The sequence below is a fragment of the Stigmatopora argus genome, chromosome 3, assembly GCF_051989625.1.
Source record: "Stigmatopora argus isolate UIUO_Sarg chromosome 3, RoL_Sarg_1.0, whole genome shotgun sequence".
Lineage (NCBI taxonomy): Eukaryota > Metazoa > Chordata > Actinopteri > Syngnathiformes > Syngnathidae > Stigmatopora > Stigmatopora argus.
Window position 1 is genome coordinate 19,939,226 of NC_135389.1, and position 14,812 is coordinate 19,954,037.

The 14,812-nt window shown below is 39.6% G+C and overlaps 5 protein-coding genes across 6 annotated transcripts; 2 read left to right on the forward strand and 3 right to left on the reverse strand.

Annotated features, from left to right (window-relative positions):
* Positions 1-47: 47 nt before the first annotated feature.
* On the reverse strand, positions 48-1,853 carry nudt7 (nudix (nucleoside diphosphate linked moiety X)-type motif 7). 2 transcript variants are annotated; one of them, XM_077597413.1, is made up of 4 exons: positions 1,570-1,853; positions 1,330-1,492; positions 714-872; positions 48-556 (listed from the first exon to the last, which is right to left on the reverse strand). In XM_077597413.1, exons 2-4 carry the CDS (start codon positions 1,489-1,491, stop codon positions 236-238), a joined length of 642 nt encoding a protein of 213 aa, XP_077453539.1. In that variant the 5' UTR covers position 1,492; positions 1,570-1,853; the 3' UTR covers positions 48-235. The 2 variants fall into 2 exon arrangements, with proteins under 2 accessions (XP_077453539.1, XP_077453538.1); XM_077597412.1 differs by having other exon boundaries at positions 1,330-1,853.
* A 145-nt stretch (positions 1,854-1,998) lies between these two features.
* Positions 1,999-7,689, reverse strand: hprt1l (hypoxanthine phosphoribosyltransferase 1, like). Its single transcript, XM_077597411.1, has 10 exons — positions 7,486-7,689; positions 7,310-7,425; positions 6,290-6,396; positions 6,036-6,219; positions 5,777-5,842; positions 5,659-5,676; positions 5,493-5,575; positions 4,103-4,149; positions 2,516-2,592; positions 1,999-2,447 (listed from the first exon to the last, which is right to left on the reverse strand). The coding sequence occupies exons 2-10, from the start codon at positions 7,325-7,327 to the stop codon at positions 2,400-2,402; spliced, it is 648 nt and encodes a 215-aa protein (XP_077453537.1). The 5' UTR covers positions 7,328-7,425; positions 7,486-7,689; the 3' UTR covers positions 1,999-2,399.
* A 474-nt stretch (positions 7,690-8,163) lies between these two features.
* psmd7 (proteasome 26S subunit, non-ATPase 7) lies at positions 8,164-11,945 on the reverse strand. The gene is made up of 8 exons (XM_077597410.1): positions 11,766-11,945; positions 11,361-11,452; positions 11,178-11,270; positions 10,975-11,072; positions 10,822-10,902; positions 9,838-9,929; positions 9,567-9,765; positions 8,164-8,916 (listed from the first exon to the last, which is right to left on the reverse strand). The coding sequence occupies exons 1-8, from the start codon at positions 11,837-11,839 to the stop codon at positions 8,671-8,673; spliced, it is 975 nt and encodes a 324-aa protein (XP_077453536.1). The 5' UTR covers positions 11,840-11,945; the 3' UTR covers positions 8,164-8,670.
* On the forward strand, positions 11,912-12,906 carry LOC144071914 (dynein light chain roadblock-type 2-like). The gene is made up of 4 exons (XM_077597415.1): positions 11,912-11,990; positions 12,074-12,149; positions 12,372-12,539; positions 12,624-12,906. Exons 1-4 carry the CDS (start codon positions 11,988-11,990, stop codon positions 12,665-12,667), a joined length of 291 nt encoding a protein of 96 aa, XP_077453541.1. The 5' UTR covers positions 11,912-11,987; the 3' UTR covers positions 12,668-12,906.
* A 656-nt stretch (positions 12,907-13,562) lies between these two features.
* On the forward strand, positions 13,563-14,570 carry LOC144071913 (dynein light chain roadblock-type 2-like). The gene is made up of 4 exons (XM_077597414.1): positions 13,563-13,692; positions 13,809-13,884; positions 14,182-14,349; positions 14,426-14,570. Exons 1-4 carry the CDS (start codon positions 13,690-13,692, stop codon positions 14,482-14,484), a joined length of 306 nt encoding a protein of 101 aa, XP_077453540.1. The 5' UTR covers positions 13,563-13,689; the 3' UTR covers positions 14,485-14,570.
* The last annotated feature ends 242 nt before the right edge of the window (positions 14,571-14,812 follow it).

The following is a 14,812-nucleotide window of genomic DNA, read 5'->3' on the forward strand; positions in this document are numbered from 1 at the left end:
TCATCCATGCATTTCGCTTTTTTTTACTGATGTTTAATAAAGTTATTGTGTGGCAATTATTATTTGTGAGTGATTTCAGTCGGATAATAGTCAGTCAGAATTTAGAGACCTTATGTAAAATGTTTATAATTAAAGCAATATTTTTTTATATAGAAAACTATTTCTGCTTTAAAACAATTGAATCAGATTGGATGTCTATCGCCGTCAATGGCAGCCATTAAGATAAAATGGCAAGTTACAATTTACTCTGAGCTGTCGATCTTCGTCCTAGCCTAAACAACAAATCCTCCACGTTCAAACCGTCATCTTTCGTCTTGAGAGCGATGGCGGCGACCACCAGGGCCATCATGGCCGTCAGACCCCAAATGCGATACTTTGCTCCCGTGTCGGGGTCCACAAAGTCAAAAGACAGCCACGATGGCGTCTCCAGCGCAACGGAGGTTCCGACAAACAATTCCAGCGGGGCGGCGAACACGGCGCTGACTTCATCTGGATTGGGACGAGCCTGAAAAGACTCTGGGATGAAGCCCACCACTGGAGTTACCAGAAGACCATGCTGGCAGGAAAAAGAACAGAAATTTATGAGATCAGCTTTAGTGGTTATTGCAACAATTGCAATGATTCCAGGTTCCGACCGTCTGTGACTGTTACAAAATTGCATATTACGTGCCAGATTGCTACGATAATGGATATGTATTTTTTTTTTTGCTTACCTTGGAGATGATAGGCTGTAGTGTGCAGATGACATGAACGTCACCCGGAGGTAAACCGATCTCCTCGTGAGCCTCTCTCAACGCGGTTTGAATCACGGTATAGTCGCCAGGGTCACGCTTGCCGCCGGGAAAACACACTTCGCCCGCACTCGTCCTGAGCTACACACAAAATAGTAAGGAGGCATGTATTTACTTAACAAAGAAGATGAAATAGTTAAGTGATTCTCTTTTTTTGTCAAAAAATATCTATGGATTGACAAACTTATCCTTAAATAGCTTTGCCATATGGAAAAAAAAATCCTGAAAAAAAATACAAATTATTCTCATAACACTCTAAAATACCTTGTTTATTTTGGTTTAGTGCATTTTTTTGTAAAATTGAAGATTTTTTTTAAATATACAATATTCTTAGGTTACATTTTCCCATAATATTCCTTCCACTTAGGTCAGAGATGAATTTTCCCAAAAATGCTTTAACCCTGGAAAATTCTGACTTTATTCTTGATTGAAAAATGATTAATCTCATAACATCGTATTGCTAAAATATGCATTATTCTTGTACATGTCTGGGCTACAATTTAATCTTGTACTATATCGTAGCTGTAATGCAATTTACCTGTTCCGAGCGCTTTGTCAGCAGTGTATGTAGTTTGCCATCTTTCACGAAAAGAGACACCAAAACGGCGGCTTCGGGTAAATCGGCCACTTGCGGTGTTTCACGTCTTTTTCTGACGTCGAAGTGCTCGAAAGCCGCCATCGCTTCCTCCTTGATGTCCATGCTAACTCAACAGGTGAGTTTAAAGTCAACTTTCCACTGGCTTTAGTCCAAAACGCTTCCGTTTTGACGTCAAATCACCCATTTAAGATTTAAAATATAATAGCAATTAAACAATTGATTAAAATTCATATAAGAGCAGTTAAACAATCGACTTAGAAAGTAAACATTTGAGTATCAACAAGCCGATGAAGTTCGTGAGCTGCAGAGCAGATGACTTGCAGGCACCACAGCGCCGCCTAGGATTGGAGGACCGTACTGCAGTTCTCAATATGTTAAATAGGTGATGACGGCAACTTCCAAATGTTACCTAAAAAAGGCCAATATTTAGTTTAAAAAAAAAAACTTTTAGACCAAATGTCATTTTATGTATTCAGGAGAACTCAAATCTTTTTAAATCCCAAAATTACTAACAATGTGTTGCCAGCCATTCCAGAAATGAAATAAATTCCACATCCATCACCATCATTAGCAGCTATCGCATTAACAAACAACACGACGAAACCAGACTGTTTTCGACTCAATTGTATTGCAGCTGCGTGACCATCGTCAAAGTGCCATTCGCCAAATAAAACTTAAGAACAGTACGTGAACAAGTCCATCCATGAGTAGGACTACACAGTACAATGACATCATTAAATAAATATACATACTACAGAGTGGATGTGCAAACTAAAAGACTCCTTTCCACTCTTTGTTTCAACATAAAGAAGCCTGAGTCAGCAAATGATTACATTCTCTTTGTGGATCACCTGGACAGGTAAAACTTTAAACCTCGATAAATAAATCCTACACGCAAATTAGCCACCATTCCAAATTTTCCTTGCACATTTTGCAGACTTGTAGTGTAGAAAAATAAAGAAAGGAGGATGCTCGTCACAGTGGTCCCAGTCGTCGGCTTCCCGCTCGCGTCACACTTTGTACTTTTCCTTGGCTTCGTCGTTCAAGATGCAAATGTGCTGGAAAATAAAAGATGATATGAAGATTTGTTTTTTTGACAAGGTGTACACAGTTGTTTCAGACTCACGCTGAGGTCTCGGAAGTATTCGTTGTAGTCCAACGCGTAGCCCACCAGGAAGGCGTCCGGTACTTCAAAGCCGATGTCTGGGAAATCAAAACTCACATTTGAAAAATAAACTGGACGAAACACAGAAATGTCATTTCTTGAGTGCTACATTTAAAAAAAATAGACGTCAGATGTTACGTTTGTAATTAGTCAATAGTTATTTTTGGAAAATGCTGCACATTTATTCATGGTCTAAAAATAGCCTTTAAAATAAATATAGTGCAGTCAAATGTTTTGAGACACATTCCCATCCAGCTACATGAAGAAGGGTCTCAAAACTTTTGATCACATGAGTCACCATCTTAATGATAGGTTTAACATAGCCTGCCCAAGATGGCGCCGTTCACGCGGCAGCCAGTGGCAGTAGCTCTGTCCACTCTTATGTTTTTCCTGTTTTACAGCCCTTCGATCTTTTTTTAAATTAAATTTTAATATTTCTTAATACATTCCTTTTTTTACTTTACTTTGTACTTTATACTTTAATGTTTTTACAACTTTCCTTGTTCTGTTAGCCTGGCTTCTTTCTGCCACTTCTTTTTTGGAACCATTCAGCCATGTCTACGTTGTCATACACATGGGACTAGCTGTAAAAATACGCAGCAGAAGGAGCAACACCTCAATGCCGCCGGAAATTCAGAGCTGGACAAAAGTGCCGGAAGAAGAGGCAACGCTTCTGACCAACCATTCCATCATGGAATAAGATGGAAGAGCTGTCGGCGCTTATCAGGCCGGAAACGGAGTCGAGGGGTTCTACTCTGCTACTGTTGTCTTCAGCTCCAGACTACTGAGGAACTGTGCGGATAAGCTTGGAAGAGTGACTCTGCATATTCTCTACCTCGGTCACAGTCTGCAGAAGTTCCCCATCTTGTGGAATACTTCCTGTGTGTGGTTCCAGTTTTTGTCCAACTTTACAACGTCTTTTTGAGTATGTGTTTGTCTTTGCTACCGCAACCAAGATATGGCGGTAGCTCTGTCCACTTTTGCTCGTTTTTGTGTTTTTGCTGCTTTCCTGTCTTAGTGATTTGATTGGGTGATTCTTAATGATCCCATTTACTTTGATTTGCTTTGTACTTTGTGCTTTTGCTTTGTTGTTCTGTCTAATCACCCTCTAGCTACTGTCACAAAGAAATTTCCCTAATATGGGATGAATAAAGTTGTCCAATCCAATCCAAACATTCTTTAAAAAGAACATCTTCAGATATGAAACATGTCCTTGCTGAGTTTTAACATGTATAAAGCCAGTGAGTTAAAAATAAATCAATGAATAAAAAAACAAAAAAGATTGGCTGCTGTCAGCCCGCCGAGTCAAAAATGATTGGACGTCTATCGGTGTCTACGACACTGAAACATAATCGTTATACGAAAACGCGCTGACGTCCTTAAGGGACAATCTGGAGATTATCTAGGCTAAAATGTTACGTAACACCAAGTGCGAGGATTTTTCCTGAAATTAATCCCAAACACGCCTTTATTAGATAAAAAAGCCTTTTTTTCCCCGAGAAATAGATAATGATGTAAAGTTTGGATTCAATCTCCACATGTACTCACAATCCGGTCGATAGCCTGAACTCCTAGGTGTCCTTTTCACCAGAAGGCTGCAAACAGGAAGGAAATGATTGCTCGTCAATAAAAATGCCATTCTATAAGAAATATGGATCATAGTTGATGCCCATTGAGATCACGATCATATTTTCCGGACTAGAAGTTGCAATTTTTTCATAGTTTGGCTCTTGTTTTTTTAGGTTTGGGTCGAAATATATTCATGTTTACATATTTGACTAACCTTGTTATTTAGAATGTGCATTACATTACATAAAATCTTTTAAAAATAACTTTTCTCATTTTGGGGTCTGAAGGCAGCGGCTCCACATATGAAGGAAGAGAATTCTATTTTTAACACTCGTCAGAGGAATCCTACAAAGCTTCAAACACACTTGGTGGCCACTCTCTCCGAGTAGAGATTAACGCTTAAGCCGCTCCACGCTAAACGTTCGAGTGCCCATTAGTATTGACGTTGCCTTTTGGGAAGCAGGCCTGCGTTCTGGATGTGGCTGGATGCAGACGGATGCTCTTACCCAGGTTGGCGGGCCACATTCATGCCAATTAGATCTGAGTTAATTCCTGTTGATTTTTGGCCATTTCCAGGTTAGTTCCTGTTGGTTTTGGCCAATCACATATTGCGATATTAAGATCATGTAAAGCAAGGGTGTTGGTTCGCGGACTGCTTTAACGTCAACTTGATTTCAAGTGGGCCGGACCATTTTAGATAAATTTAGATTTTTTTTAAATAAATTGATTAAAATCCCTGAATATTCAGTTTTTTATAGATCTAAAACAATGTTCATTTGAGCTTTTTTTTTTTTTAAATATATTTTTAGATTTTACAACTAAAAACACAGACAAAAATGGATTAAAAAATTACAATTATTGATCTAAAAGGGGGAAAATCAGCAAATTTAATATACATCTATACTCTATTTGAATTTGATCCTAAAACAGAAAGTCAGCACTGATGATTTACTTTCCCGGGCCACACAAAATGATGCGGCGGGCCAGATTTGGCCCCCGGGCCGCCACTTTGACATGTGATCTAAAGTATCATCGAAGCAGAACATTAAAAAATAAAAATCCTCTGCATTTTTTTTAACTTCAAGGTTTGTTTCAAAAGTGTCAAAATAGTATTTATGAACTTTTTCATTATACATGAGGATCATCTTGTTCCCTTAACACATTAACTGCCACAGCAAACCAAAAGAATTCAATTAATTTAAAAAAATGTTTTGTTTTTTTACCGAATTCTGAGATGAAAAGACGCGGATGGGCCCAATTACTGATAAAATTAAATCACTGTTCAGGGACATCTCTAGTTTTGGGGTTCCTTGTTAACTCTTTGGCCCTCAACGACAGCTCAATTTTGATTGGACACCGCCGCTCTTACCTCACCACTTTCACCATCTTGGGCCTGTTCTCACTGAGGAGGGAAAGCAGCGTCTGCATGGTCCGTCCCGTCTCCACAATGTCCTTTTTATCCACCACGAATGGGGCGAGAAACACAGATTTTAGACGTTGATTTTTGCCTCCATCGGCTGAGACGAGGAGCTCACCTCAACTATCAAAACGTGCTGCGGGGAAGAAGAAGAAGAATTGGTGAGATGTCTGGATAGGTGTTTTTTTTAAAGAAGGATAGAAGATAAGTTCATGAAGATAACGAGAAGAACCGACCTTGCCTGAGAGACTGGAGAGCTCGTCGCCTCCGATTACTTTGACGTTGTTGGTTGATTTGTCGTTCTGAAGGGCAAACACAGGTTACGCTGTTATGGGAAGCCATATTTTGACTCCCAGTCAAAATGGATTGGACACCTAGTGCCGTTAATGCAAGTCAATGAGTAACAATACTTCTTTATAGCGAGCTAACAAGCTTCGCTTTTTAAAGTCCAACTTCAAAAGTACATAAATTATCGACGGACTGATGCCAACTTACGCAATAACTTTTCACCCGGATAAAATCAACCGTCAACGGCACCGACTTATCGCTGATCTGGTTCAGCGTCTTAATGTAGTCCAGCAGGTCCGCGAAGAATTTGTAGCCGCCCTTCAGTACGCAAAGGGCGACGATATGGTGGCCCCCCATGTCCTGCACGATGTCGCGGGCCAAGCGTTCGGTCCTGGGAGGGAGGAGCCCAAGCCAAATGGTCACGAGATGGTACCGGAAAAAAAATCTTCTAAGTGGCTCACCTGTCCATGATGAGTCCATGTGGGATGATCACCTTGTCCAAATCGTTCTCATAATGTTTGGGGATGCAAAAAAGATCCAAGTCGTAGCCTTTCTCGTCATCGTCGATCTGAAAAAAAGAGGCGTGGCGCCGTTTTCTTTTCAGTCGGGGCAACGATTCAACAGGGAAATTAGCGATAATCCTTGTAATGAGGAGCGCAGTGTGATTAATTACTTGTATTTCAGGGTACTGTATAATTTTCACATTTCAAATTATGATTTTTTTTTACGTGGGCAAAACATACGTCAATAAACACCAAATAAGAGTCTGCAAATTTTAAACTCCGCAAATACATTTAAGAAAAATATAATAATTTGCATTGAAAATGGTTAACGTTACATGATCAAAATGAGTCCATATTGCACTGGCCAATTATTCATAGTTTTATTTTCAATGTTAATGGTGTCTAACTGTTTAAGGACCAAATCACAAAAAACAAATTCTGTAAATGTACCTGGAATGCATCCCGTTGTACAATGTACAAAATACAATGCAAGTCTATGTATGCTATGTGCAATGACAATAAAGTTTTCAATTCAATTAAATACAATACAAATGATAAGTCAATTTTTATCAGGGTGAAGAAGAAAAAAACACATTGCTAGAAACTCATGTGTCAAACATGATATTTTTGTTCATATCGTGTTAAGCCATTCGTCGATGAATAATTACGTGAGAAGTATTCCAAACAAATGACTAAAACTAAATCCCGTCGTCGTCTTTTCGCCGTCCCGCCTTATGAAATCCCAACCCAAGTGGCAGTACGTGAACGCGCCTTAGCAACAACCTAGCTACTCAACCACCTGTTTTGTCCTTCACGGTTACAAAAATAGCAATAAAAACATTTTTAGCCGTACATTTATTAATAAATTAAAAAAGATATTAAATTCAGGACGCTGGCAACAGCAACGGCACCTCCCCGCTCCCCCACAAGTTCATTAGAGGGGGTCGTGTTCGTGCGGCAATCGGGCGGTGGCCTCACCTGAAGATACGACGCCATGTCCGGGCTGCAGTTGTTGTTGTTTTTTAGGTCCCACGCCGGTTCGTCTCAGAGAAGCGGAGGAGTCATGTCGTCTGTTCGGCGTGGACGCCTCCGCGCTGTCGGGATGGAGAAGAAGAAAAGAGTGTCGACGGATGCGGTGAATGTAAGCCTCTTACGTCAAGATCCACTTTCCGGGCGGGCGCTAATGATAATAATCTGATTTGGACGACGCCGGAGTCCGGGGAGAGGTGTCTGGCCGCCCGGGGGCTGCTCCGCTAACTGATGCCGGCCAGCTGTGCGAGAAGAGGTGGCTCCTAAAATGAGAAAGGCTGGAAGTGACGCAGTTTAAAGCGCCCTTCTCCGGCTTTAACTCATCGTCATCCTCTCTTTTTTTTTTTTTTCATGAATCGCTTCAATTTAAAAGGCATCATGTGTTATATTAGCACAGGTGATAATTAGTGCTTGGAATGTCAATGTGCTTAAGTTTTTTTTTTTTTTTATTCACTTAAAGTTCTCTAAAAGCCTTGCAATATTTGTCTCAGAATGACATTATAGTAGAATAAAATCAATAAAAAAATGCAGATAATGTATAAAAAGCAACAATCTGACATGGTCATGTCTTGCTCACCTGAAATTTATGATTTAAAAAAATCATACTATATGTTTTACTATGAAGGTTTATTTTTGGGGGGATTAATGCTGTAACCAATAATGATTACATCTGTATCTCAAACTGTCGAGTCACATGCCCTTTCGTTTCAAATCTGACATTTGACGAACCTTTAAAAAAAAATAGTGAAGCCTGAAATTGGATTAGTTTACAATAGTGACTCAACAATTTATGGAGAAGTAGCCCAGAATGAGTCATTTTTTTAATCAGTTTGGGTTTGGGGATTAACATATAAATCAATGACATTTAAAAAAAAGACCTAGGATTTTGAGAGGATTACCTATTACACCCAGGGAAGCAAAAAGACTGGCAGTAAAAAAACATTTTTCAATGGGCATTTCATCTTTTGACAGAGAATGCATATCCCAGTCGAAAAAAATTGGGACGTCAATTTCCGTCAATGATATTTAATGACAGTCTATCAATATCCCAACCCATGCGTGAACCCGAGCATCTTACCGTTGTGCGCGGGTTTCAAATACCAAAATCCAGAATAATTTGAAGGTGATTCCAATTTAATATGTGAAAGCATCTTAGAAAAAGAGCCAGGCGTGTCTCGGAAAAGCCAATAAACAAGCTATTTTCAGAACACAAAAGAAACCGACACCGTCATCCAGAAAAGTCTTTATACTCGTATCATAGCGGCGTGTCTCTCCGTCAAGACCAAAGAGAGTCCTGGCCTGGTTTGCGCTCATTTCTTCTTCTTGTCGTCCTTCTTGGCGCCGTCCGTTTTGTCCTTGTCCTCTTTCTTCTCCTTGTCGTCCTTTTTCTCCTTCTTGCCCTCCTCCTTTTCCTGGCCCTCCTTTTTCTCGGCGTCCCGGTTGGAAATCTTGTTGTTGATCAAGTTGTGCAGGGCCACCACGGAGCGGATGAGCGACGCCAGGTAGACCACCAGCATCTGGTCGTTGGTCTTCAGGTAGAAGGCCTTGGTGAACTCCTGAAAGCAAGAAAAATTAAATTACCGTATTTTCACGACTAGAAGGCACACATAAAAGTCTTAAATTTTCTCCAAAATAGACAGGGCGCCTTATAATCCAGTGCGCTTTATAAATGGACCAATACTAAAATTGTTATCACGATAAAATAAAATAAATCAGTCGATAGGGTACACCACCCTCTACAGCTCTCACAACTACGGCAAGGAGCCCCCGATGTACTATTTTCCCGTAGAAAAAGTACTGCGCAGTGACTGCTGGGATATATAGTTCTTTTGTCAATACACCCAATGGATTGTGGCTTGGCGATCGGCATCAACACAGCTTTACGAAGCATGGACGCTAACTACTAGCTAGCAACTATTTGCGAATGGATTGTGGCCTGGCGATCGGCATCAACACAGCTTTACGAAGCATGGACGCTAGCTACTATTTGCGAATGGATTGTGGCAGCCTGGACGAACGTATATAACTCAGAAAATGAGGCCTTTGATGGATTTGTGGGTGATGATGACGTGAGAACATTGTAAAATGGCTAAAGCACTCGTTATTGACACTGCGGCTAAAAATATGATGCGCCGTATAGCCGTGAAAATACGGTAAGTCAAAAGCGGCACAAAGTGGGCCGATTGCGACTCGGACGGATTCTTACCAGCAAGTTGACGTCGGGCAGCAGGTTGAAAACGTCCTGCAGCTGGTAGACGATTTGATGGTTGATGGGCAGCTTGCCGGCGGTCACCCTTTCCAGGTAGGAACGGATCTCCAGCAGCTTGGAGTTGAGCCCCTTCAGGCCATGGACTTGGTTGGTGATGCGCTGCGACAGCGTCCCCACCGTGGTGTCCTTGATGTCTCTGTCGGGATTAGCTGGGATTGACGTGGCCTTTCCTAAACGAGGCCATGACTTCGGCGCTGGCCGGCCCTACCTGAGCAGGTGCTCCACCCCCACTTCCTCGGCTTCCTCGGCTCCGATCTCGCTGGTCACGTGCTCGAACGTCTTGGATGTCGGCGTGCCATCCTGACAACAAAATCGGATTGGGTCCCATACAGCATTTGTTGTGTTAACTGATCCTCAAAATGGGCATTTTTGACATTTCTTCTCAAGTTGATTTCATTTTTCTTCAGTCAAACTAAATTTAAAAATAATTTTGAGATGAATAGTCAGTAAAAAATCTAAAGAAAATAACAGTATTTTCCGAATTATTTTTTATGTTTGTAAAAATATTGTATTAGCATTAAAATATTTTTAAAAATATTTAACTATTTTATTAGCATTAAAATATTTTAAAATAATATTTTAAATATTTTAGTAGCATTAAAATGTTTTAAAAAAATATTTTATTAGCATTACAATATTTTGAAAAATATTTTAAATATTTTAGTAGCATTAAATGTTTTTTAAAAATATTTTATTAGCATTACAATATTTTGAAAAATATTTTAAATATTTTATTAACATTAAAATATTTTTTCCATTGTCCAAAAAAAAATGATTTTGGCCCCGTCAGTTCAAATAAATTGGGACATCTATCACCATCAATGTTATTCAGTGGGTTAAGACGGATCATTATTTTTATAAATATAGAAGCGTGGTAATTACTAACTTTCAATTGTGTTTTATACAAAATGCAATTAATCACAGTTAATAATCTCACGCGATTAACGTTAACTATTAAAGCTATCTTTATTTTTTTAAGTTTCATTTCTAAAAATTAACCCTTTCATGCACAAATTTAGGAATTTTTTTTGATCCCAATGGAGTAACTCTAGTTGCCGAAGACGGCGACCAAAAAATAGTTTGTCTCTGTCTGCGTCAGTCTTCAATTGCAAATGATCATCTATTTCCAGTCATTCTAGAAGACACCAACTTTCGAAATCTAAACAAGCATCAGAACATTGCTTTGACTTACGTCATGTATTTCTTCCACGGAGATGTACGCTTCTGTGGGAAGGCCCAGATCTTTGGGCTTCACGTCAATGATGACCAACACCTAAGAGAGGAAGAAAAAGTGAAGCTGCCAAGAAAAGCGAAGCTAATCAATGAAATAAACCGGCATCCTTACCGAATTGGTACAGTACTGTTTGATGAGCTCGTTGATGGCGATGTCGTTCTTATGCAACTTGGGCCCCGTGTGATACCATCCCACGATTCTTTCTCTGGCTGAAACGGAAAAACGTACATGTTTTTTAGATTCAAAATCCACCCGGAACATTATTTACTCGTGTAAATAAACAATTGGATGGTCCATGACGGCTCAAATCTTACCATTGACTTTTTTAAACATGCCATACATGTTTTCCAAGTAGTCGTGGTCCAGGAACCATACGGAGTCGTCCCTGTCATCTTCGTCGAACGGTACTGCGCGTAAACATTGACAGCTTTATTCCATTGTAACATTATTTCCTTTTTTCCAGTCTCACGTTCATGTGAAATCGTATCAACACTCACCCGCAAAGCTGTTTGAAACGTCAAGAACTTTCTTCTGCCAAGAGCCCAAAAGGACACCCACTACTCGTTTCTGATTGCCGACTTTCCCTATTCTGGGTGAGTCAAGTTTAACAAAAGGGTTAATAACATTTTCCGCTGATTCTTGTTGAAAATTAAACAATACAACGCGCTATACCAACGCGTCCTCGTCTTAACGCTTGTAAATAACCGATTTATTAAAAAAAATACACGGTTAAAGGTACAATTACTGATGCCGTGTTAGTAGCGAATGTAAGCTAACTGTGCTAGCCTCGCATCCATTCATTTTCAACGGCGCTCTGACTCAGCACAGCTAACATTAGCTTAGCACAACACGCGCGTTATATTTTCTGGCATTTTGGGTTGGAATACGCACACAAAACGTACCTGTTGAAATGGTCGACCACACTGAGCAATACTAAAGGGTGAACGACGACATTTTCTACCGCTGGTTCCGGCATTTTAATGTTGTGACAGACACCCTCCACAAGCGACTTGAAAACAACCTATGCTATTTTGCACTACCGCTGACAGACAACGTCACTTCCGCGAATACGTGACGTCACTTCTGTTTCTATTGGCAACCCGAGCACGCCGGAGACACAAGAAATGGTTTCGATTTTTGCCTTTGAAATCCTGCCTTTGTGTTTACTTTTGAAGAAATATTGGGATTTACAACATTGTTTATTTTGCAGGCAAAAGTTGAGGAAGCTCTCCAGAGAGTGGAAGCTCATGCCAGTGTGATTGGAACCATTGTTGCCAATGCAGAAGGTAAGGGTTGTCAGGGCATTTATTTAACTTATTGAGTATAATGGACGGCGATAGACGTCCAATCCATATATACGTGGACAGCACATTTTGCGACATGTCAGCACAACACCATGCGTTAATATTGTTCCCCAAAATGTGATGTCCACGTACATGTTAGTTTATCAAATAGCCAAAAATAATCAACTGCCCTTTAATGGAAATTGATCCAATAATATTGAACAGGCATCCCAGTTCGATCAACGTTCGAAAACTCCAAGGCCGCAAAGTACGCGGGGCTCCTTCGCCACCTCACCTTGATGGCCACCGGCATGGTGAGAGACGTGGACCCTCAGAATGACCTCACCGTCCTCCGCATTGGCACCAAGAACCAGGAGATCATGATTGCACCTGGTAATTATCTTAAAATAGGATTCATAATGACAAATCACATCAACAGTATCTCAGTATGCTTTTTCTTATCTCATGTGTCCTCAGAGAGTGATTCTCTTGTGATTGTCCTCCAGAGGTTTGATGGCTGACAGATGCCTTTTCATGACTTACACATCCCTGATAAGAAATTCAGGAATTCACTCATGATGGTTTCTATACTAGCAAGACAAAAAGCAAGTTTCTGCTGCATTTGTTATGTTTCAGAACTGCTTTCTGGTCCAGAAACCATCATATGCTAGATTTCTTAGCTTTTTATTTGTGGTGTAATCAATGATTTCTCAATTTAATCCTAATAAATGAACAACTAATGCATTTTAAACCACCTGAAGGGAGGTCTCGAGTTTGTTGTGATTATTTTCTTTTCTTCGGGTAAAGACGATTACTAAAATCAGTACTTGACTATTCGTGGATGGATCCGAAGGAAATTTTGTAGGTATATTGTATGGGTTTAAAAAATATATATTCTCAGGGCTGATAATTATATTAATTTCAGACATATTGCATTTTTAACTTGTTCTTACTCTCTATTATCCCTGGTATATTAAAAAAAACTATATGGTCATTTAGCATGGCTCCCAACCGATTTGTATCATGTTTTTGTACGAATTAAAGTGCCGTTTTCTTCAAAAAATAATAACTGGCTGCCATAAACGACGACAGACGACCAATTCATTTTGACTAACAGCATCGTTTAATTTGATGTTTATCACTGCCAATGATAATGATTTAGTTAAGATTATAAAATATTTTACGTGTGTTGTAGCCTACAAGTCGATGAAAAATCAAGTTAATTAGAATACGTCCATGTATAACGATAATAATTAAATAATCTAAAGGAGCGACAGTGAATAGAACAAGACAACAACAAACATGGACGACCTGGAAGTTAAGGCTATGCTAACGCAATTATTGCACTAACGCGGTAGAAAAACGTCGAAATGAGGTACGTTTCGGGTCGCTAAGCGTCACAATAATAGCAATATTAAAAAAAAGAATCGACGTCATGAAGTATTTTGACGTTAAGCTCCTACCTTTGCAGCGAGAATAGTTAGCAAACACTTAGCATTAGCAAACATTTACTTCCGGGATTTCAGTCACTTGGTTACACAAGATGGTAAAAAAAACATTATAACCCGTTTTTCCTTGCATTGTTTCTTGCTACTATCGCGCTAAGTGTTTCGTTTTTAAATAGTTATTGCTTATTAATATACCGTTTATTTATTTTTACAGGCTGAGGTTGAGGAAACTCTCCAAAGAATTGAAGCCCACGGGAGTGTGGTTGGAACCATAATTGCTAATGCAGATGGTAAACGGATAATTTCCATATTTTTGAGTGACTATGCTGTATTTATATTTTGATTTTACTTGTTAGTATAGCTACTTCACATTTTTGGTCTTTGCTCAGGCCTGCGGCTGTGATATTTGCATTCTTCACCTTACTTTTTTATGGCTTTTCTCTGGGTAGCGTGTCTTCCTCCCACGTCATATGTGTAAATAAATGTTTGTTTATCAATATTTTGTCATCCAAAATTGAATCTAGCTCTAACTAGAACAAGGACTAAAAATGTATGTGTGTTTTTCTGTCTTTTCATCCATTTGCAAGGTATTCCCGTGCGATCGACGTTCGATATTTCTAAGGCCGGCAAATACGCGGAGGTTCTTCGCCATCTCACCGCCATGGCCAGGAGCACCGTGAGAGACGTGGACCCCCAGGATGACCTTGTCGTGATGCGCATCAGCACAAAGAATCAAGAAATTATGATTGCACCAGGTATAAAATTACTCATACTCAGAAGTCTACCTCCAATTTGCCGAAAATCCTTTTTTTTAACAATTTCTCATGGCAGAAAACTCCTATCTTCTGATTCTGGTCCAGCAGAAAGTTGATAAATACACCCGCGCGTGAGCGGCAGAATCGTTGGTGTGGTTTCTAGGAACATGGTAATCTCATGTAAAATAGTGTTACCCAAATAAAAGTATCTTGTAAAGTCATTGAGTTGATGTCGAACATGGTCAAATATTTGTTTTTTTCTGTTTTTTTGGACTTGGCTGCCATCCTCCCAGTTCAAATGGATTGGACGTTTATAGTAGTCAACGGCAGAGGATGAGTCAATCTGAAAAAAAATATTTATTAGTGACAAAAATACATATTTGTTCATGTATTTAAACCAGTTTAGCATGGAGTGACATTTTAAACAATACCTGGTTCTTCCACAAGATGGCAGCGTTTACAA

Coding starts and splice junctions, on each gene's coding strand:
- LOC144071913 (XM_077597414.1), top strand. Junction 13,885..14,181: donor CATAATTGCTAATGCAGATG/GTAAACGGATAA, acceptor TCCATTTGCAAG/GTATTCCCGTGCGATCGACG. Junction 14,350..14,425: donor AGAAATTATGATTGCACCAG/GTATAAAATTAC, acceptor TTCTCATGGCAG/AAAACTCCTATCTTCTGATT.
- LOC144071914 (XM_077597415.1), top strand. Junction 12,150..12,371: donor CATTGTTGCCAATGCAGAAG/GTAAGGGTTGTC, acceptor AATATTGAACAG/GCATCCCAGTTCGATCAACG. Junction 12,540..12,623: donor GGAGATCATGATTGCACCTG/GTAATTATCTTA, acceptor ATGTGTCCTCAG/AGAGTGATTCTCTTGTGATT.
- nudt7 (XM_077597413.1), bottom strand. CDS start 1,491: ATGGACATCAAGGAGGAAGCGATGGCGGCTTTCGAGCACTTCGACGTC. Junction 873..1,329: donor TGACAAAGCGCTCGGAACAG/GTAAATTGCATT, acceptor TTTTGTGTGTAG/CTCAGGACGAGTGCGGGCGA. Junction 557..713: donor TACAGCCTATCATCTCCAAG/GTAAGCAAAAAA, acceptor TTTTCCTGCCAG/CATGGTCTTCTGGTAACTCC.
- psmd7 (XM_077597410.1), bottom strand. CDS start 11,839: ATGCCGGAACCAGCGGTAGAAAATGTCGTCGTTCACCCTTTAGTATTG. Junction 9,766..9,837: donor GGGGTGGAGCACCTGCTCAG/GTAGGGCCGGCC, acceptor TAATCCCGACAG/AGACATCAAGGACACCACGG. Junction 8,917..9,566: donor TGCCCGACGTCAACTTGCTG/GTAAGAATCCGT, acceptor TCTTGCTTTCAG/GAGTTCACCAAGGCCTTCTA.
- hprt1l (XM_077597411.1), bottom strand. Junction 5,843..6,035: donor TCCGGGTGAAAAGTTATTGC/GTAAGTTGGCAT, acceptor TTTGCCCTTCAG/AACGACAAATCAACCAACAA. Junction 4,150..5,492: donor AAGATGGTGAAAGTGGTGAG/GTAAGAGCGGCG, acceptor TCCTGTTTGCAG/CCTTCTGGTGAAAAGGACAC.